Source organism: Acinonyx jubatus, chromosome D1 (genome assembly GCF_027475565.1).
Source record: "Acinonyx jubatus isolate Ajub_Pintada_27869175 chromosome D1, VMU_Ajub_asm_v1.0, whole genome shotgun sequence".
Classification (NCBI taxonomy): Eukaryota; Metazoa; Chordata; class Mammalia; order Carnivora; family Felidae; genus Acinonyx; species Acinonyx jubatus.
Window position 1 is genome coordinate 98722483 of NC_069390.1, and position 22964 is coordinate 98745446.

At 45.6% G+C, this 22964-nt stretch overlaps 1 protein-coding gene across 9 annotated transcripts in view; it reads left to right on the forward strand.

The window, feature by feature from the left end:
- The window catches only part of SIK3 (SIK family kinase 3), a 244593-nt gene that overhangs the window by 191297 nt on the left and 30332 nt on the right, over positions 1-22964 (forward strand). For 7 of the 9 annotated variants that reach the window (XM_053204065.1, XM_053204067.1, XM_027036584.2 and 4 more), the window contains exons 5-11: positions 1785-1909; positions 2460-2583; positions 20397-20515; positions 21063-21173; positions 21414-21557; positions 21987-22064; positions 22501-22610. In XM_053204065.1, coding sequence (XP_053060040.1) covers positions 1785-1909; positions 2460-2583; positions 20397-20515; positions 21063-21173; positions 21414-21557; positions 21987-22064; positions 22501-22610 — 811 coding nt within the window. Of the gene's footprint in view, positions 1-1784; positions 1910-2459; positions 2584-17211; positions 20377-20396; positions 20516-21062; positions 21174-21413; positions 21558-21986; positions 22065-22500; positions 22611-22964 lie in introns of those variants that run through there. The other 2 variants (XM_027036590.2, XM_027036591.2) reach the window with 2 other exon arrangements.

Here is a 22964-nt window from a genome sequence, read left to right on the forward strand (position 1 = left end):
GGTGGGTGGGGCCGGGGACAGTGCTAAGAGGGATAGACTATTCTGTGAGCGGATGGGAACCACCAGTGTTTTCGAATGAGGAGTGATCTGGGTGACCACCACTGTGCTACGAATGGGTGGCCTAGAGGGAAATGAAATAGAGGTGGTAAGCTGTGCATGAGTCTCGGTCAGAGAGAATAGGGATATGAACTAAGGTGCTAGGAATGGAAATACAAGAAAATGGATTCAGGCCACACTTTATTACCAGTTTGAAATGGGAAATGAGAGGGAGAATGGGGGCTCCAGTGCTCTTTGTAGCTGGGCTGGTAATGCCGTTAACAAACACTAATGGGAACATCACTGGAAGAACAGATTCGATTTCAGAAAATGGCCAGTTTGAGCTGTTTCTTCCCAGATAAGCATTAGAAGCTCATGTCAGGACCTTGAGAGTGGGTACCAGGACCAGAGATGTAAATTTGGAGTATTATTACCAAACAAATGATAACAGAAGCTGTGAGACCAGAAGAGTCGACCTTACAGCAAGGAATAAGAGACAAAAATCAGTGCATGCCTTGTAAGAAAACACCTGCCCAGGTGGGAGGAAGAAAGGAGCAAAGCAGATAGCAAATGGAGACAGTGTTGTCAAGGGAAGTGAAACCATGGAGGGGAGAGCAGGGGGTGCTCCGCATTTTCAGGTGCTGTGACGGTAGGGAGTGTGGCCGGCCCTGGGCGGGCAGTGTTCTAGGCTGGGCTCCATACAACTTGCTTCCTAAACACGCACACACAAGAAAGTGTCTGGACTCAACGGCTGTCTATCCTTTGGCCTGCCATCCTTGCCCATTTTCTCCAGTCCCCCTCCGCCCCCCATCTCTCTCATCTGCTCTCTCTTAAAACAGTGGGACGGGAAGAAAAGCAGGGGGCAGTTGAAGCACAAAGGGGCTTGGAGTTGAATTGTAAGCATTCCTGTTTCAGTTTGTAAATAAGTTGCCTACTCTTTCTTTTGAATAAGCCACCTTAATGATAATGACGTCACTTTGTCTAAGTTTTCAAGTCAGTGTGTCTCTAGTGGTCATAAATGTGTTTGTCCTAAGAAGTAAAAATAACATGAAAATTCTGGGTCCGGGTGAGTGGGCTTACATGTAGTTACGGGTTCTGATGCAGTCTTAACACCAGTCGCTACCCAGTATTGTTTTTGTTCTTAAAGGAACAGGTGTGCTTGCTTCACTCAGCATGGGTTATGAAAGGAACGGTGTTGGTTTTGCTGACATAAACCCGTCATGTTTACTTGTAGTTAGCCAGATATCTCTCACATTCCAGCTCATCCGTATCTCCCTTTCACTGTGATTCGTGTTAAGTTCAAGTGACTGGTTGTATAATTTCTTTTTTATTTTATTATTTTTTAATTTAAATCCAAGTTAGTTAACACATGGTTGTGTAATTTCTAAGAGTCCTCTTTTCTTTAAAAAAAAAATTTTTTTTTAATTTAATGTGTGTTTATTTTGAGAAAGAGAGAGAGAGAACATGAGCAGAGGAGGGGCAGAGAGAGAGAGGGAGACACAGAATCCCAAGCAGGCTCCAGGCTCCGAGCTGTCAGCACAGACCCCGACGTGGGGCTCGAACCCACGCGCCATGAGATCATGACCTGAGCTGGAGTCAGACGCTTAACAGACTAAGCCACCCAGGCGCCCCTCTCAGGATCCTCTTTTCACATTTGATTCTCAAATTTCATGATCCAGAGCCTTTATTCAGTGACTAGAAGCTGGTATGTTCAGGGCTGAGATAACATGAGCTATTTGTCTTTGTAGATTTCGGCTTCAGTAACCTGTTCACTCCTGGGCAGCTGCTGAAGACCTGGTGTGGAAGCCCTCCCTATGCCGCGCCCGAACTCTTTGAAGGAAAAGAATATGATGGGCCCAAAGTGGACATCTGGGTATGTACTGTCTTCTCTTAGACCCCATGGTGGTCCTCACCCTCGCTTGCTAACAGCTGTCTTCCCTCCGGGTGACCCCTAATGCCACATGCGAATTGAGATCTTGACCCCTATTCTTTGAATTCCCGGTTCTTGGTGCAGAGTCTTTCCTCCAGCTCTTGTGTGGTGGACCCAGCCACAGAAAAAAGCTCTGCCTTTTGCATCTGCAAAAAAAAAGCCCAAGAGCAAGCTCGGATGGGTGCCCTCGCTAGTAACAGACAAGAGATCAAGGCTCTGTTGGTGCCAGTTGCCTTCTCCCCAGAAGTTGAGTACCAAGAGAAATTCTCATTGTGTTACCCCAAATTAATGTTTGGAAGTGAGGAAGAGCATTAGCTGTCCTGAAGATGATTGGCCTGGCCAGTGCCCATATTATTTCTCACACAGATTGGGGGGAAAAGGTGGCTCCATCATCTTGTGCATGACTCGCCGTCATCCTCACACACGTGCCGTAATGGCCTCTTCTGTCTCCTCTGATGCGATTAACTGTGTGTCCTCTCTGTTTGGGATGCAGAGCCTTGGAGTCGTCCTGTATGTGCTTGTGTGCGGTGCCCTGCCGTTTGATGGGAGCACACTGCAGAATCTGCGGGCCCGGGTGTTGAGTGGAAAGTTCCGCATCCCATTTTTTATGTCCACAGGTAAGGGAGTGAGCAGCACACAGCAGTGACTGGGTTCACGGAAAGTTACACGTGCTGAGTTACGCAGGAATTGAGGGATAGACTACACATGGCTCGTCCGGCAGCCTTTCTTTGCTTCAGTTGGCTGAACTGGCCTCTCCAGAAGCGAGGTTCTCTAACAACACAGTGTATAGACTGTGGCATCAGAGGGCCCTGCCCGAGTTGGCCTGAGTTTGGCTCCGGGCTCCGCATGTAGCTGCCAGTGTTGTGTGGCCGATTGCTAAATCCGTATGAGTTTTGGTTTCCTCATCTGTACGTGGCTGGCAGGTTCGTGAGGGCGTTACTACGAAGACTAAGTTAAGTGACTTATGGAAAGAGTCAGTGGGCCCATCACATAGTTGCAAGGCAGTAAATACTCCCGTTTCACCCCTGTCCTTTTCTCCCCCTCTCCCACCCTTTTTCAGGATATTTCCATTTCCTGGGGCCCCATAGAGATGTGGCAGTAAGGGACAAGGATAGAGCAGGCTTTTCGTTTCGGCCTTGCTGCTGCTGCATTTCCTACTCGCGTGACAGTTTATCCAGACTCAAATAAAAAAGTATTTTTTAAATGAGTGGGCAGTAGGGTAAGTAGTTTTTGGAAAGATGTAACACTTTGAAAACAGACACCACACACCCAGAATGTGCAGTGTTTTATCACCATTTATATGCACATGAGAACAGTTTAGAAACAGTGCAGTCAACAACCTAGTTCGTTTTACTTTGTCGTCATGTTTTCACTGTAAGCAACAGCATACACAGTGGATGGCCCGCGGTTGGTGACGCAGTAGAAGCACATGGGAATTGCATTTTTGAACAAACAGGAAACTTTTTCTAGATTTCACTTTAAGTCTCCTTAGAATTAATGGCCTAATATTCTGTCTGATAATGAGAAGTGCTGTGAGAAAAGGAAAATAGAGAAGGCTCAGGGCTGGTGGGGAGGGGAGGTTATTTGAAAAGGTACACCCAGGGGGCCCCGTCACGGAGAAAGTGACATTTCAGCACAGACTTAAAGAAGGTGAGGGAGTGAGCTCTGCAGTCTGAAGTTGAGCTTTCCAGCTGGGGCAGCCAGCCCGGAGGCCGCTGGTGCAGAGGCCGCCCGGAGGGAGCATGCTGGTGTTTATGGAGCGGAGAGGGGTGGGGGGTCTGTGCTTGGAAGGAGTGACAGGGACAAGAGAGAGATGAGGTCAGAGAGGCAAGGGGAGCTTACTTGGAGGGCCCAGTCACTGAGTGCAAAGACCTGAGTTTTTACTTAGAGTGAAATGCAGAGAATCAAAGCGTTTTAACAGCGGACTGATCTGATCTGATCTGATCTGACTTGTGTTTTTCCTAACTTTGATTATCAAAATTTTCAAAGACAAAAAAATGTCAAAAGCTTTTGAGTGTGATACAGTTTTAAGAAAATCACTTTGACTGCTCTGCCTGGTTAAAAGGCTTAGGGGCTGAAGGCGGGAGACTTTTGCAATAATCCAAATGAGAGACACTGGCGGCTAGTTCCCAGACAGGGTGTGGAGGTGGAGATGGTAAGAAGCGGTCAGATTCAAGAGGTAGTACATATTGTGGCAGGCACCAGCCAGAGCATTTTACAAACATTGACTCATTTCATTATTATACCAACGAGATACGTAAGACTATCACCTCCATTTTACAAGTGATAAAACGGAAGCCAGGACACGTTTAGCAGTTTTGCAAAGATAACCCAGCTGCGAAGCGTTTGGACTAGAATTTGAACCTAGGCAAGTCCAGTTCCAACAACACTTGTGTCGGATTTGACGTGAGGGAAAGAATAATTAAAGGTAACTCCAGGGGTTTTGGCTTGAGCAGCTGCCAAGGTTGGATTTACTGCCAACAGAGGTGAGGATGGCTAGGGAAGAATACTTACTGTTTGGAGAAATGTTTTAGATGAGTTCTTTTGAGATGCCTGTTACCCACCTATAGGCTGAGATACTGTGTAAGCTGTTGGGATATAAGGCTGCAGGTTGGTTGAGAGGCACGGGCTAGGGATGTCCATTTGGGAACCATCAGTGTAGAGATAACATTCAGAGCTAGAGATGAGATCGCTTTATAGGCAGTGATGTAGAGAAGAGGCCCAGGGATTGATCTCTGGAACGCACTAACAGAGAGATCAGGAAGATGAAGGATTGGCACAGGGATCGCTAGCGGAGGCAAGCCAGAGGGTCCGCGGTCCTGGAAAAGAAGTAAGAAAATGTTTCAGGGAGGACAGAGTGAAGAATTGTGTGGGGTGCTGCTGACAGGTCAGAACAGATGAGTGAGAGCTCATTGGATTTAGGAACGTGGAGCTTAATCGATGACGTTGACATACAGTGTTGGCGGAGGGACAGGAGCAAGAACTGAATTCATGTGGCTACAACAGAAAAGGAATGGGAGGGAAATAGCAAGAAGAAATGGACACAGCTATTCCCAATTTTACTATAAAAGGAAGCAGGGATGAGGTCCAGTAGACGGCTCTGGCCGGCCACCAGTGATCATGCCGTCATCCACTGGATGTCCTCCGTCTTTATCTTAATGACTGGCCAGCAGTAGTTAGCACTTAACCCTTCCTCACTTTCTTTCATTTTTACACATAAACTGTATTATGTTCACATAGTATTAGGTTCACAGCAGAAGTGAACACAAAGCGTAGCCAGTTGCCATCTATCCTCGTCCCCTCACACTCACGGCCTTCCCCACCTTCAGCGTCTACACCGGGGAAGAGTATCTGTTACAGTCCATCAGCCTGCATTGACACTGCCCCAGATGATCCTCCCAGATCCATAGTTTACATTAGGGCTCACCCTTGGTTTACGTCCTGTAAATTGGGACAAATACGTGGTGACGTGTATCTACCGTTGTGCTGTCATACTGAGCAGTTCCACTGCCCTAAAGCTCCTCGGTGCCTGTTTACCCCTCCCCCCAACCTCTGGTAGCCACTGATCATTTTACTGTCTCCATCGTTAACTTGAGCCTTTTCTAGAATGTCACGCATAGTAGTCGGAATCCCCAGTACTATGTATGTAAGGTTCCTCTCTGTCTTTTCATGGCCCGATCGCTCATTCCTTTTTAATGCCAAATAACATTCCATCGTGTGGCTATACCCCAGTTTATCTGTTTACCCAGCGGACGACTTGGTTGCTTCCAAGTTTGGGCAGTTGTGAATAAAGCTGCTCTAAACATCTTGGGCAGGTTTTGGTGTGGACACAAGTTTTCAACCCTTTGGGCAAATACGAGGAAGTGTGATTGCTGGACAAAATGGAAGAATATGTTTGGTTTTGTAAGAAACCGCCAAACTGTCTGTTAAGGCGGCTGCGCCCTTCTGCCTTCCTCCCAGCAATGAGCGAGAGTTCCTGTTGCTGTACATCCTCCCCAGCAGTTTGTGTTGTCAGGGCTTGAGGTTTTGACAGGCTCATAGATAGATGAGTAGTGGTTTCTTGTTACTTTAATTTGCAATTCCCTCATGATGTATGATGAGGAGCACCTTTTCTTATGGGTGTCTGCCATCAGTCTGTCTTCTTTGGTGACTTGTCTGTCCAAGTGTTTTGCCCATTTTTAAATCAGGTTGTGTATTTTCTTATAGGTGAGTCACTCCTTACTTTGTCAAATACTTTTTTCTCCCTGCTTCTCGGATGCCATGCCCTCCAGTGTTCCTCCTGTCTCTCTGGATGCACCTTCTTTGTCATCTCCCCCAGTTTTCTCTTTCTCTGTTCATCCTTTCAGGCTTTCTTCTTTTCCACCATCATTCTGAGCCATCTTATTTACCGCCATGGCTTCGGTGATGACCGTGACTCTCAGTCCCCAGTTAATGCTCCATGAACCCTCTGGCCCAGACCTCTCCTCTGGGACGAAGGGTGACCTAACCAGCCTGTAGCCACTGATCAACTTCACTTTTATGTCTTGAATTCACATCAATAGAAACATTTTCAAAACCGACCTTAAGTCTCCCCCTCCCTATCCTTCGTTCCCTATCTCAGTGAATGGCATCACCATCTGAAGAAGGCAGGAACCAGCCTCATTCCCCCTCCTCTCTCACCATTGCCACAGCTGATCAGTTACCAGATCCTGTCCATTCAACCCTCCATACCTATCTTCTGCAGTGGCTCTTGCCTGGATTAAAAAATAGCCAACTAGGGGCGCCTGGGTGGCTCAGTCGGTTGAGCGTCTGCCTTCAGCCCAGGTCATGATCTCGCAGTCCGTGAGTTCGAGCCCCGCGTCGGGCTCTGTGCTGACAGCTCGGAGCCCGGAGCCTGTTTCAGATTCTGTGTCTCCCTCTCTCTCTGACCCTCCCCTGTTCATGCTCTGTCTCTCTCTGTCTCAAAAATAAATAAACATTAAAAAAAAAAAATAAAACAAAATAGCCAACTAAATGGATTTCTGGCTCCAGTCTCGCCCCTCCCTAATCCATTCTCCACACTGCTACAGGAGCACATGTATAGAAACAAGCAGTGAACACATACACGTACACAAGTCTGATCAATCCATTTTCCAGCTTAAACTTTCCAGTGGCTTGCCTCTAGGCTAAAGTTCACTGGTTAACGTGGCACGAGCATTGACTTTCAAACACTTTGACCATGACCATAGTAAATAATGTGTTATACTGTGACCTGGAACACACAGATGTCCATACTACTGAACAGAGGTTGTTTTTTTTTAAAAAAAAAAAAAAAAAAAACAACACATGCCCTTACTATGATGTGCAGTACACCCCAGTATATTTTACATTAAAAAAATGCCGATTATAACTTCCTAGACTGATCTCGTGACTGCTGTTTGAAAAACAGCGGCCTAGAAATACCTTATGACCCAGTGCCTGCCTGTCTTTTCGACCCCAACTTCCTTTCTATACCTAATCAGCCTGACTTCCTTCTAGTTCCCAGGACAAATGATGTGCTTTAGAACAGTTCCCTCTGCCCAGAATGCTTCCTCCTGCCCTAGCCCGACTCCACCCACTCCTCTGTTCTAGAATAAGAAATTAGATGTGCTAGAAAAAGAAATGAGGTAATTTCTACCAGTCTTCGGATCTGGGTTTTTTTTTTTTTTCTTTTATCATGGGACTTACTAAACTTTATTGTAATTACTTCTTTCATTGTACATCTTCCACACCAGACCAAGCTTAGAGAAAATAAAGATGAAGTGTCTTCTTTTCACAGTTGTCTACATCCTCCCATAGTACCTGGCATGTAACAGGACTTAGTAAATAGGAAGTAGTTAGTAAATGGAGTCCTGTTTAAAATCCTCCCCTGGCCTGCATTTGCACTTAGAATAAAGTTCAAAAAGCCATTATCATGATGGCCAACAAGGTACAGCCGTGATTGGCCCTCCTCTTTAATCTTATTTCCTGCTACTGGTCACCATGGGTTCTGAGCGCCAGTCACTGAGGCATCCTTGCTGTTTGTCACACTCGCCAAGCACAAACATCCCGGTTCCTTCAAATATTCACGCAGGCTTGCTTCCTCATTTCACGTGAGGGTTCCGCTTAAAAGTCCCTTCTGAGAGGTGCTTTTTGACTACCCCTCATCATTCTCTTTCCAGAACTCTTCTTCATTTTTTTTTTTTAAATTCATTTTTTGATAGAGACAGAGCGTGCGTCGGGGAGGGGCAGAGAGAGAGGGAGACACAGAATCCAAAGCAGGCTCCAGGCTCCGCGCTGTCAGCACAGAGCCCGACACGGGGCTCGAACGCACGGACCGTGAGATCATGACCTGAGCCGAAGTCGGACGCCCAACCGACTGAGCCACCCAGGCGCCCCTCTGCTTCATTTTTTTTTACACGGCAAGGACCACTGCCTGACCTCACTTGTTCGTTGTGTCCCTATCCCCACTGCCTCTTGACTGCAATAAAATTTTGTTTACTGCTGTATTCCTAGGGCTTAGGACAATGCCTGGGTCCTAGTAGGCACTCAGTAGATATTTGTTAAATGAATGGATGCCTACCTAGGTTCGTTAAAATGCTAACTATCACAACTCCTCCAGCATGTACACTTGAATTCAAATAATAATAATAGCAGTAATAGTGATTTACATATCTTTAGGGCTTTTGAGTTTACAAAATACTTCTTATACTTGATCTGATTTGGGCTATATAACTTTGCTCTGGAATTGGTATTGATACATACTCTTTTAGCATTTTGCCAGTGAAGTTTGAAGGCAGGGCTTGACTTGCCTGGAGTCACACAGGTAGTAAATGACTAACTTGGTCCTGTATTCAGTATTTGTTTGACTGCGCCACACTGTTGCAAAGAAAGGGCAAGGTAAACAAACCGCTTCCTCTGCTCTTCCAATGTCCCCAGTATTTCCTGCGAGCAACTTGGATTCTCTCTGCCCTCCACCCCCACCCCCTTGCGTCAGAGCAGAAGATTTTTACTCCAGCCTCACCGGAGCTGGCTTCGGATAGTGGAGCTGGTAAAACTGACCATGCTGTCAACCACATTGTCTATTAGTGCTTAGAAATAAACTGTAGAGTATTTTAACGACTTAGAAAGAACTAATATTTGTAATATAGGTTAACATGAAAGTGTAAAGGCTCAGAGAATGTCAATATTATTATCCTAAAGGTGGCCGCTTTTTAATTCTGAACAAGTAATTCCCTAAGTAGGAGTAAACATTTTCATACAATTAAATACAGAAAATGAAAAACAACCCAGCCTAGGAAATGAGGAGACAATTGCTGTGTTACCAGGATGAGCTCTCCTGCCCTCAGGGACGTACATGTGCTTGGCCTTGCCTAATAGCATGGGCCTGAATCCCACGGCCCAGCAGACAACACTGTCAAAAGGACAAGGCATAGGAGAAAATGAACTCATAGGCCGTTTAGTCTTTTCGTAGCTCAGACACGATAGTGCCGTAAAATTCCAAGATCACCTGAAGGAAGCTCAGCGTCTGTTCCCGAGCCCCGTTTCTGCTTACACCCCTAGGTTCTGGGTGCAGGGACACGTCACCACAGAGCCGGAGCTAACTTTTTGTCTAAGGCTGGAGCCAGCTACTTTCCAGCCTGTCAGCTCGGCTCTTACGGTGCCACAGAAGATACCGTGGTCGAGGAAAGTCCTAAAGAGCCAGATCCTTTCTTTTCTCAGGCTGTTGTCATAGGCTTGAGCTGAGTTGATCCACTTTTCTGCCTGAAGGATTTGGATGCTCCGGCAGAGCCGCGATTGGTTTCTAAATTAGCACTTGGGAGGCCAAGTGGGTAAGGCCGCACCATCTAGCTTCTTCTAGCTAAGTCGAATTCCAGAATATCTGCAGCTGTGTGGTGTCCATGCTCTACAGATGGACGCAGTTAGTTCAGGAATTCTAAGCGTCTCTTTATTGTCAGTAATGTGTGGAATGAAGTGTCCTCACAATTAATGGATATTTCTATGCCTGGTCTTATATGTTGGATACAGGCTTCCTTCCATGGTCATCCCAAGATCCACTGAAGACGTGCTTCCAAGTTGGAGCATAGCCGTATAAATTTAAAAGAGGGTTTATTTGAGGCTGAACAATTTTGTACCACCTCGTTTTACAATTACATGTATGTCCTTTTCCCCTCTCCCCTAGAATATAAGCTTCTTTATATCAGAACGGTGATCCACGCGTCATCATCTCCCATAAAACCTGTCAGCACCTGGTAGTGTATAAACATTCAGTAAATATTTCTTAGTGAAAAACCGAATGATCACCACTTACCAGTAGAATCTTACACCAGACTCTTGGGTTTTATTATTAAACAGATAATTCACTGATGACCCAAATCATTCACTGGTCTTACGTGCTTTTGTTATATAGGTTATTACGTGAATGACCAAGGCAAGCGACTTCTACTTTTAAAAATGTTTTGATCTATTACAGGGTTGGCTTCCTATGTCTCAAGTGAAATAAGTTTAGTCTAGACCAGTGTTTTTGGATTAAAGTTTTCAGAGCTTCCTGGAGAGTGGTCAGGGAAAAACCTTGAGCCGAAATTATGGAAGGATTAAAAGTTGAAACTTGCGGCTTCTTGAGCTGTCGCAGAAGATGAGCCGTTGCCTGGCCACATGTGTTGGCAGCTTCTCTGACACTCCCTCCCAACTGAGGGAAAGCCAGCAACTTAAATATTTCGAGCACCAAACTCATTAAGTGCAAGTATATTTTTTTAAACCATCAGAGGCCTACTTCCTCAAGCCTAGTTTGTCTTATTCACCAGTCATGCTACCTGCTAGCACATATTGTAAGATCAGTCATTTATTTAACTGAAGGAAAATTAATTTGCTGTGGAAAACCTGCCGCGACAGCAAGCGCAGAGAGAGATCTCTTGTGGACAATATTTTTGAGTCCTTATTGATTAGACTTCATTGTGCCGTAATTAATTGTAATACTGCATAAGCATTTTATCACTGGGAACACAAGACCCAGGCTTACATAATGCTTCTGATGGAGACTGTATTGTACAGCCCCTGCCAAAAAGCTTGCACTTCAACTCAGCAGCTCTGCCCTGATTGGCTCCCTCATCAACATCCGCACAGCATCGTGCTTGGCTAAAAGCACTTTGCTTAGAGGGACCGGGCCAGGAGATTAAAGTTGCTCACCCGCCAGTCTCCATATCCAAAGGGGCTCAGCATCCTCAGGGCGGCTCTCATACATTTTGGGGTATACTCCACTGCCAGTGAGAAAATCCATGTAGCACTTTCGTGTTCGTGAAAGCAGAAATCACAAATGGTGTCAGGGAGGAGGCTGGATCTACTCCAGAGTTAAGCAGGTGTCCCCTAATTTTACCTATCATAATGGGAAACCATGGGTACATACTGGTGCTGCCTTATTTATTATTATCACTTTCAAGCAAACCGTCTCCGAGCTTATGTCAACCCCTTGGAGGAAAATAGAGAAAGGGAGGAAATTCTGACTGGAAGGACTCCAGAGGTTTAGGTAATACCTAACATTCATTGAACGCTTTCTTTGGACCAGGCGCTGTTGCATTAACTCGTTTTATATTCAGAACTACCCCCGTGAAGTAGGCTGACTACTGTCATTTGATAAGCAGGAAAATTGAAGCATGGTAAGGTTGAGTAACATACCCCCAGTCACACAGCTGGTAAGCGGCAGAGCCGAGATTTGAACACTCGCAGTCTGGCTTCGGAAACCGCCTGACTGTCTTTGATGGTATTTGAATTCTCAAGAAATACACATCTGCCGAGTTATTCCAGGTATCAAGAGAGTCCTGGGGTGGATACCTTTGTCCATCTACATCTGGATTATGTATTGAAAAAAGAGTTAGTATCATGTACTCTACATTGAACTCTGGAGTAAAACTAAGGCAGAATTTTGCTCTACTCTAAGGATTGACATTAGTACTCAAAAACCTATTTGAATAATGATATGACAGTACAAGCAACAAAAACTTGTTTTACTGTGAACCTCAAACAGGACAGCCTCTAGTGAGACCCTCTAGCCGGCGGGGTGTCTCCCAGGTCGGGGCTGGAGACGATTGTCGGCCTCTCCAGCCTGTAAGCCAAAACCCCCTGATCTCTGAAGCTTCATTCTGCAGCATCCCAGCCACCTAGGAAAACTAGCACCCAGGGAAAGTTCAAGAAAGAGGTGGTGGTTTTCTAATGAATGGAGATATATGGGCCACCCACTTGTTTTCCCATCAGTCTGGAAACACTGCTGAAACCAAAGAGAAAAGTTTCTCCTCCTAAGCTTGTTCATTCCCTACAAGAAGATTTTCTGACCAGCCCCATCTCTATTTGCTCACTTGTGCCAGGCTACCTTCCTTGGGCCTCTGTGTTCAGCCACAGAAAGTGTCTCACAGGGTTTAGTTATAAGGAACTTAGCATTTATTCCAGAACATTCTGATAACAATTTGCAGAAACTGGTGGTGCTGGGATCTGTATTCAGATCCAGCACTCTCCATTTTCTTGTCTGATCTCATACTGTTGGACTGTTCTCCGAGGAATTTTACTGAATACTTCAGTCCTGGGACTCCCAGTTTTCTTTCCCCAAAAGAATGGAAAGCAAATGATTTCAAAACAAGACATTTTTTTCCCCTCGATGCCATTCTAACACAAGAGGAACTGATCTCAATGCTTGTTTTTTATGAGTCATCTAATTACAGCCAACACTGTTGTAGATTGGGTTCCATTACAGTTAATTTCAAGAACATGTATTTTCTTTGGTTATGTAAAACTGTGGTATTGCCTATTTCTTTAAATAAACCCCCTTAAGTAATTTGCAGGTTGGGGATGTTTATATATTTCTGTTGTGACGGTAATGTCTCACAGTTGAATTTGTGGAATAAAAAGCCTTCCGATCCCTACAGCACCATTGTTCTAGCAATAGGCAGTATAACAAAATTTCACGGCAACAACACCAAAAACATGTTTTGTATGATTGTGTTTAACATTTATGCAGTCTCTGAATGCATCTATAGGGTAGCATATTCAGTGTATTTACACATAGAAATAAATGTCTTATTTCAAGACCATTTGTCTACTGTGTTTAGATTTTAAAATAGTCACCATATAAAGCAGGTTTGACCTTAGCTGACAGCTGACAATGACAGGGTTTCCTTGGGTATATTTAAAAAATGTCACTTCTAGGCCTTTGTCTTTGGGCAGAGCGAGGGTCCCTAACTCAGGCCAGCTTCTTAACCAAAAGAAGATGTCTTGGCAAAAACACCTCTGATTTCTTTTTGATTTACTTTTTAATTATTTCTATAGGCTCATAATGTTATAAGACAGACACACTATTTTAGCTGTGATTAAGACAGGACTAGGACATGATGACAGACTCTTTTCTTTTCATTATGAAGAACAGTATGTTTTGTGCATGGTTTTCCTTTTGGGGAAAGGCAGATAACATTAAAGAGGAGCTTGTGAGGCACAAACATGTGTCAGTCCAGAATATGTACAGTAAGGGCTCTGGTCAAAGCCATATGGCTCCATCCAGAGACTGTCCTTGTGGACCATTCATCTGTCTTGTCCAATTTGTCTGCTATCATAGTATCTTTTCTCCCCCAGACTGGTACCCAAGCTAGGCAAGGCAAATGGCTAACACAATCTGACAGTATATGACATAGTGTCCTTCTTCCGAAAAGCGTTAAGACTTTAGTGCCATTTAATTAAAAAAAAAAAAAAAAAAAATACAAGGTTATCCATTTTCCAGGCAGCAGACGTCTTAGAGATTTTAGTAGCCAATTTATTTGTGTTTCCATTCCGGATTTTGAGATTTGAGAAAAATAGAGCCCTCTTTGCAATTGGAATTGTGCTGGGGAATTAAACATTTTATTAAGAACTTTGTTACAATTATTGAAGATAAAGAACTCTCGGGCTGAGTGCTTTGGAATTACCTTTGAACACACCTGGTCTCGACCAGAGTGTCCTCAACGTGAGATGCCTTCTCGTGTCCCCTTCTTCCAAGCACCTGGAAGAAACAGGAATTTCCTGAGTAATTGCTTCTTCCTTGCATTCTTCCCATGCCTCCTGGCACACAGATGTCTTCTGTTCCCCCGGCTCAAAGCAGTTTTATGTGGTCAGAAAGAATCTATGACTCAATTTCTTTCAGACCACTCCTCTGCCCTCAGAGCTGAAAGTGATTGCCTTGCCCTGTCCCATACTTTGGCATCACATGAAGGGCTTTGGCGATGGTCGGCATTCCCTCCATCTGTAGGATCGGCCTGAAGATTCTGATGATTCAGTTCCGCAGATCCCTGCCCACCCCTTCTCCTTGTCTGTGGCGCCTGGGTTGAGGAACCTTATCGTTTCTGGCTTTCCAGCAGGCTCCATCAGCACCAGCGAGAGTGTGTGCACGGAGTTCGCTCTTGGCTGGAGCAGTGAAATCGTCACCATCCAACTCGCCATTCTCCCTTGATGTTGTTTGCCAGTTAGTTTGTAGCCTCCTAACCATGAATGTTTTATGAACTTGGCTTGTAGGTGGCTCTATCATGATGGAACCCATGGTGATTACATGGCATTTGATGATCAGAAAAGGAAAATTGATTTGCTTTGCTTTTTTTAAGGATATGCTAGCTACTAAGTAGAACATCAAGCATCAATTTATTTTAGGTGCCATATGGGTTACACACTCTGGCCTTGGAGTAAGACTGACCAGAATTTGTATCCTGGCTTTGCCTGTTATATTCAGGTCAAGTTTCTTAACTTCTGTGATTTTTAATTTCTTTATCTGTAACTGGGTATGACGGTAATAGGCGTTTGTGAATTAAATGCCTAATTAACTTCAAGTGTTTCTTACTCTGCCTAGCCTCTAAGTGCTCAGTAAATGTTAGTAATTATTATTAAATAGTATTTTTGAAGAAATTGGTCTATTAATCTTGCATTCTCTCTCTCCCTATGGTGGTTTTGACTCTTTTCTCTCACCCTCACCCTGTTAACGTGCAAAAGATATAGTGTTAATTCTTGCAGGCACATCCACGGGGTTTATGGAAAAGACTTAGCTGCTAGGTGTTGTTTTATTTCATTGCAACAGAACCTCGATGCTGAGGCCCCGCCTGCACACAGATGTCTACTCGAGCGCCCGTCTGATTCACAGGTTATATTCTCAGAGAGCATCAGTGAGTTAGGGACCCCGTAACTCAACTTTGTGTGAGACAAAGGACCCTAAAGCTGCAGGGGAAAGCCCTGGAAACCGTCTGACCTAGGCTTTTGCCCCCAAACACTGCCACATCTCAGTCTGCTACAAAATGACAGTTGTCTGCTCTTTGTGGTGTGAAGCGTGGAGAAGGCCCGTTCTGTTGGCGGTTTCTCAGAATCCGATGAGGAAGGTTGTTTGAAGGAGCGGTGGCCGGCTCGTCTAGCGTCTCGTAGTCCAGTATCGATCGTGTCGGCATTGTGGGGGGCGTGTTCCGTGTCGGGTGTGGTAGGCGCTGTGGCCGCACAGCTCAGGCAGACCCTGGCTCTGTCCTCGCATCATGCTGGGAGCCCTCCTGATGACATCTCAGGTACCGGCCTCTGATTAAACGTGTCTGGTGATAATGATGCTATTTCACAGGACGTGGATCATTCCCTTTTCACAGTTACATGGTTTTCGGGCCTGGAGGGGGACTGAGGAGTTCATCCTACCTGGTTGCTTCTGGACTTAACTTTGCAAGCGAACTCCTACTCAGAACACTAACCTGACCGGCGGATATAACATCAGCCGTACTGCACGTGTGGCCCTGCTCACCTGACGGCCCTTCTCGCTCCCCTGAGAGGCCCCCTCCTCAGATCCCTAAGACCCTGGCCCAGGAGTTTGGATCAAGTCTCACAATTAGAAAGATGTGTCCCAAAGTGAACTTGCTACTTCCTGATTATCTCGATCCAGGCCCCTGGAGCAGCATGGTATCAATCCACTTTGTTTTCTTTATAAAAGCCCTTCCCATACTTGAAGGACACCCTGTACACCCCTGGCTGCTGCACATACACCTTCTCTTCTCCAGGGTAGATCAACCCCGTAGCCTTTCACCTGTCTTCAGGGGCCATGTTCTCAGACTTTGAGTCCAGAAATTGAGTTTTCATTTCTTCTCCTGGCCTCGAAACTTCCTTTAACTCTCTTTGGTGAATTTGACCTTGGTTTTTAATTCCCCTTCCCCCTCCTTTACTTTAGCGCCCCCACCCCTCCACACCCCAGGCCAAATACTTTCAACCCCTTAGAGAAAACTGTTTATTATCAAGTTTCAAAAAGAAGGAAGGTGTTCGAGACCTGGTCCTCTCAGATGGAATTGTGCTGGCAGTCTCCACTAATTCCCATTTGAGGACCCAGCCCATCCAGCAGCTCTCTCTCCAGAGAGTCATCCAAACACCCGTCAGCGCCGCAGGGTAGGGCCTGAGCGGAGCATCCCTGTTAGCATTCTGTGGGCAGATCGAGTTTCAGGGCCCGTGGCCATTCACACTGTCGGTGTCGGGGTCGGGGTCGGAATCGTGCATGGGGCAGATTGAGGCGGCGGCTGCGGGGACCCCTCACTGGGCTGGCGCACACCAACACTAAGAAGCGCTTTGGTCTCCTTGCCTGTCCAAGGGAGGGATCCAGGAATGGGGCCGTTTTTGACATTAAACTAGAGCACTTTGGCAGCTGGAAAAGTTGACGTGTGTGCCCTTTGATCTGAGGCCCTGTCTTCTTTCCACTCATTTGAATCGACTGTCCCGTGGTTTATTGTGGAAGTAGGTTTGGGGCATTGATTGCCTTTGTCTTCACCCTCTGTCCATATTTTCTGTAGAATGGTGTGTTCAAATCTAGCTTGAATTGAATTTCACGAGCTGTGTAGGAAGTAGGAGTTGATGATAATATCTGGCTTTCTGCATTTTGTCATGTTTTACCATCTGTGCAACACATGGAAAGTGAGATTTCTGTTCCTTTGCACGCTGGGTATTCTGGAGGGCACACGTGATAAAAACTCTGGTCTCTTAGGTATTTTCACTGTCACCAAGAAGCCTTAACCTGGGACCCGTAGACTTCAGAGAAACCCGTGGCATGATTTGGGGGCTCCTTGAACAGATCGAAATTACGTGCAATTTTTGTGTGTATAAATTCTTGTTCGCATTTTTCTGGGGAATTTCCAAGGCATCTGAAATCAAATAGTGATGAAGGATGGCTGAATACAGGTTTCAGGATCCCGAATTGAGCTAGCTACATCTTCAAAGCAAGGCTGATTATATTGGTGTTGATTTCTTTTGTTTTTAAGGAAACTACCTTGGAAATCCTGTCTTAAAGCAAGCCTGTAACTGAACGTCTTTCTGACTCGGTCATCTGGTAGAGGACTCACCTTTCATGCACCACACACTGTGTGGAAACTGAAAGAAGACGGAAGAGTGCCATCTAGAGGCCCTAACCATAACTTCACCGCTTTCGAATCCGGCACAGGCCTCCCCACTACCTGGGGGTCTTTACTTGTAGTAACTTTTTAAATTAAGAACATGTTTTCCCTCCCAGGTGATAGCAGATCATAAAGGTGTGTGTCAAAGATATTTATAATCTGTACCATCGCTGCACTTGTGGGGTATAGCCTGGCTCCCCTGGAAACGTAATTTTAATACAAGTGTGATGTGGATGGCGTGTACTCTATTTCCTAGGTTCTTTCCTAAACCTACAGGTTTTAGGGTCTACGCTGCATTTGACTATATTTTTAATTATAAGGCAAGAACAAGTTGGTGCCTGCTCTAAAATCATTTTGATATAGGGACTTTCCTTTTTGTATTTTCTTTCAAAGTTAGAGTAAATTTAAAATGGAATCAATTGTCTTAATTATTCTCTGTATTCCTTTTAAGATTTAGAACAGTGTTTGCCAAATGGTGCAGAAACTGTGGGGCTGCAGAGTTGAATTCACTCCGGAAAAATAGATCAAACAGAATTAATATCCACATGAAGGGTGGTCGAGAGCATATCTGTTTAGTCCCAGCCCCGCCGTTACTCTGCAGTGTTGAGCACGTTCCCGTGTTTCCTCTTTTATAAAGGGGGCTAATAATAGAAGCTAATTTAGGGCTGTTGTGAAGATTCAATGAAATAAAGTTGGTAAGCACAGTGACTTGTATACAGAAAGTCTTTTAAAATCAGCACCGATTTGTCCTTGCTCTTACCACAGGCCAGTTTTATCTTCGGGACCGCTGTAATGAAATGGAAACAGACAGTTTTGAGACCTATATCTTACAGGGAATTTCACAGGTTTTTTTTTTTTTTTTTTAAGTATCTTTTTTGTAATTGAAGTGTCACTAACATATAATACTGTAGTAGTTTCAGGAGTACAACATAGTGATTCAGCATTTATGTGCATTACCAGTGACCACAAGAAATCTAGCTGCCTACCATCTGTGACCCTGTGAAGTTGCTACGCTATGTTTTTGAAGTTTTAATTTATTTAAGTAATCTTCACACCCAGCGTGGGGCTCAAACTCCCAACCCCGAGATTAAGAGTCGCTCGCTCTTCTGACTGAGCCAGCCAGGTGCCCCTAAAGTTGTAACACTATCATTACCTATACTCCCAATGCTGCATATTGCTTCTTTGCTTCCTACTTATTTTATAACTGGAAATTTGTGCCTTTTATCCCCCTTCCTCTATTTCATCCACCTCCTCACCCCCTCCCCAGAACTATAGTTTTAAAAAGCATTTTCACAAACATAATCTTGTTTGATTAGGATTTCCATAAATATTCATATGCTCCATAGCTATCGATTCAGCTCCTTTTAGGTATAAAAACCATCTCTGCTATTGGGGGTTTGATACTGGAAACATCACTAAGAAAGACCTGGGCCTCACACTGTGGTCGGGGTAGCTGGACAACAAAGAAGTAAATAAGGTGGTTTCAGAAGAAGTCATTCGTGTGGTGGACTAGAGTGACCGGAGGCCCACTTTAGACTGAGTTGGTGGCCAGGGAAGAACTCTCTGAGCAAGTGGCATTTAAGTTCTCTCCTGAGTGGCAAGGAGCCAGCGGTGTGAAGGTCCAAGGAAGCAGCAAGTGCAAAGGCTACCGTGGGGAGTGTGCTAAGCACGGGCACGGCCCAGAGAGATTGCCGGTGCCACTGGAGCTCCGTGAGCAGAGGGAGTGTGGCAGAATGTGAGGCCAGGGGCAGAGATGGTGGCCTCTGGGTCCAGGACTTTGGACTTCATTCTCTGGTTGTGGGAAGACACTGGAAAGTTGTAGGCGAGGTCGTGCTAACTCAGATTTACGTCTTAGACACAGGCCCTTTGCTTCTCCCTGGAGACCAAATTGTCAGGGAGCAAGGGTAGAAGTGGAAAGACCAGCTAGGAGACTTTTGCAGGAGTCTAAGCAAGAGATGTTGGTAGCCTGGACGAGGATGTTAAATGAATGGCTCAGGAGCTTGGGTCCCGTCCACAGCCATGCGCAGTCCAGAGGCAGCATGGCGCATGGTTAAAGGGCGCCAGCCGAAGCATCAGACTCTCAGCTTTGGGATCTGACTCACTGTGATCTTGGCCACGTGTGGTGACTTCTCCGTGCCTGTGTTTTACCATCTCTAAAACAGCAGTGACGATAGTGCCTTCCTGCTTAGGACTGCTGTGGGGATGAGGTGAGAGGAGAGGAGTTGTTCCAGGCTCCAGAGACCGTGTGTTAGTACTGTTCTTCTTATCATCGCCGCCGTCTTCGACACAAGCACTACTCCCGCGTCATCCTCGATACCCCCAGCTTGCAGATGACAAAACTTAGAGGGTGGTTTTGAAATCAGAATATAGGTTCCTTGATTGTGAGTCCGTTGCACTTTCTGTAACATAATATGTAGTGTGAGCCATCCAAGAAAATACTCACCTGAATCTCCGTAGTTCCGAGCCCAGTTGTGTGCCCTTGTGAGTGTTTAAGTAAACATCGAGAAGATGATAAGTAAGGCAAGCAACAGAGTCCCTGTGTGGGGTAGGGAGCGTCCTGTGCCTCTCCTCCGACACCTTGGACCACTGGAAATTTAGAGTTTGAGGTTGGAAGAGCGCTCTGGACACCACGCCAGAAGCATTAGTATGCACGTAGTAATATATATAGGAAGGTAGAACTAAATGTTTTGAGAACTTTGTAAGATACTGTATCTCTTTAGAGGACACTCCATTATTCATTAATTGTGTCAAGTGGGGCTGTACATCATATAAACAAATGAAACTCATGGATTATCCCTAGACTGTCTGGTCAGACTTTTAACGAAGGTATTAACCCCACTGCCTCTTTCCTCCGCCTCTTCCTGCCTTTGCCCAGTCCCTTGTGGAGTAAGTGGTGAGGTAAGGACCAAGAGAGACAAATTGGAAGCAAGGAGCTGGAAAATCCATCTGCTTGCCTTGCCTTGCCCGGAGCTCCTCAGCTGCATGGGTACCTCCCTTGCTGAGACTGAGCAAGGGACTGAACAAGAGACTGAGGCTCTTCTTGTCTGTTGCAGAGTGTGAGCACCTGATCCGCCACATGCTGGTGTTAGACCCCAGTAAACGCCTCTCGATGGAGCAGATCTGCAAGCACAAGTGGATGAAGCTAGGGGACGCCGATCCCAACTTTGACAGGGTGAGCTGGGTGCCGCTTGCCTCAGGAAGCTCCTCTCAGAGCCCCAGCCGTCCCTCTTGCCCGAGATCGTCATCAGGCCAGGACCCAAAAAGATGGGTGCTGGGAACAGACTACTGTGTGCTACTCAAGCAGCAAGGGATGCATGCCAGCAAGAGGGAATTTTTAACCAGCTGAGTTGTTGGAGAAGAGTGATACCAGTCCCTCCTGCTTGTCCCCAAATCATAGTCCCTCCTTGGCTGTCGAAACAGCGCACATTTCTGGCTGCTCATCTACCATGGGGTATCTCCTTCCTCTTGTCTGTGTGTTCGGTTCGGTGGCTTCTGTGGCATACCTTTATTTAAACCGTTATGGCCATCCCAAAGGACCTCAGGAAAATGGAGATCTTGTCTGCCTACAGCTGAGTATCTAGGACTTGCTTGCTCAGGGTTGTCTGAGGCCAAAAATATCCCAAGCTAGGGGGCATGGAACAGCCTGTTTATTATATACGGTATGCCATCTTGACATGGTGAGTTGGGGCTTTGATAGCTTGCCTTTTTTAATGTTACAGTTAATAGCTGAATGCCAGCAATTAAAGGAAGAGAGACAGATTGATCCCCTGAATGAGGAAGTCCTCTTGGCCATGGAGGACATGGGACTGGACAAAGAGCGGACACTACAGGTATCTCTAAAGGAGTGGAGAACAAAGTAAAGTGTAGCCGCTTTCCCTCTGTCCTGCCCTTTCCACGTTTTCTCCTCCCTGGGAACTTTAGTCTGTTTGTTTTCTTCCTGTTCTTCCTCTGCCCCTCAGTGAGCCTTGACCAGGAGATGCTTGGTCTTCTCCTGTACCATTGAAAGGGTTTTGGTTACTGACATGCCATTTCACCAGGGTTTTCTACTCTTTTCCCTTCTCTCTTGTTAGTCATTAAGATCGGATGCCTACGATCACTATAGTGCAATCTACAGCCTGCTATGTGATCGACATAAGAGACACAAAACCCTGCGTGTCGGAGCGCCTCCTAGCTTGCCCCGTGCCATGGCCTTCCAAGCACCAGTCAATGTCCAGGTGGGCAATAGCTTCAGTGACCTGATTCAGGACAAGTAACACAGGGGAGGAGGGATGGGTACCCACTGCTCACTAAGTCTAAGAGAGTTACCTGTTCTTCCTTACCTCCATCCCCTCCCGTCTGTCATCTCTTCCTTGTCAAGCAGAGGTCAGAACCTTTCTTTGACAGAGAGGATGGAAAGATATTCCAGTACTCAGGATGGACAACAAGAGTTACTTTTTTTTTTTTTTTTTTTTAAGAAACAGTCAATCATTGAGAGAGACTATTTTCTCTAAAGAATGCTTCCTTGTTGTAGCTCCTAAGGGCAGAAGAGCCAAAGACTCAGAGGTAGAAACATAGACTTTAGCAATCAAGAATCCTTTGAAAGACCATTGTTGTTTCCCTCTAGCACTTGAGGTAAGGGTATATACATATGTACCACTTTCCAGGCGGAGCAGGCCGGTGCCACCATGAACATCAGCGTTCCCCAGGTGCAGCTAATCAACCCTGAGAACCAGATTGTGGAGGCGAGTAGTGACCTCTGATGGGTGTCAGCCCAAACCATTTTCTTCCCCATATTTTTGCTGCTTTTCCTGGCTTCTTATTTAGAATTACCTTTCATTTCTTTTCTTTCTTTTTTTTTTTAATTAAAAAAATTTGGGGGGGGGGGTGCGGTGCGCGTGGGTGGCTCAGTTGGTTAAGCATCTGACTCTTGGTTTTGGCTCAGGTCACAATCTCACAGCCCCACATCGGGCTCCACACTGACAGCGCAGAACCTACTTGGGATTCTCTCTCTCCCTTTCTTTGCCCCTCCCTGCATGCTCGCTCGCTCTCTCTCTCTCTCTCTCTCTCTGTCCCTCCCTCCCTCAAAATAAATAAATAAGCTTAAAATTTTTTTTTAATTAATTATTTGTTTTGACTTACTTTTGATTTCTGATTTGATTGTATTTCTTTCCACCACAGCCGGATGGGACATTGAACTTGGACAGTGATGAGGGTGAAGAGCCCTCCCCTGAAGCGTTGGTCCGCTATTTGTCAATGAGGAGGCACACAGTGGGTGTGGCTGACCCACGGTGAGTATGTGGCCAACAGCCCTGACTCTGAGTTCCTATCATGGTTCCTTTTTCCTGCTTCATTGTGTTTCCCAGATGAGATCGAATCCAGTGGCCAAGACATGTATGTGCCCAGTTCAGTGTCCCTGGTAGATACGTGGTAGGCCGATGGCCGCCATCACGTCAATTGATCACAATACTTTGGTGAAGAGCATGGTAGCATCTTGGCTCACAGATGGCTGTGAGTCATCACAGTCATCACATTGACTTGGCTCTAAGTCAAATAAAAGTACCCCTTAAAATTCATCTGAGTTTGACGTCTTTCAGAGATGTTGTTTACTACATGTTCTAATGTAAAACTCAACTAGGAAGGGA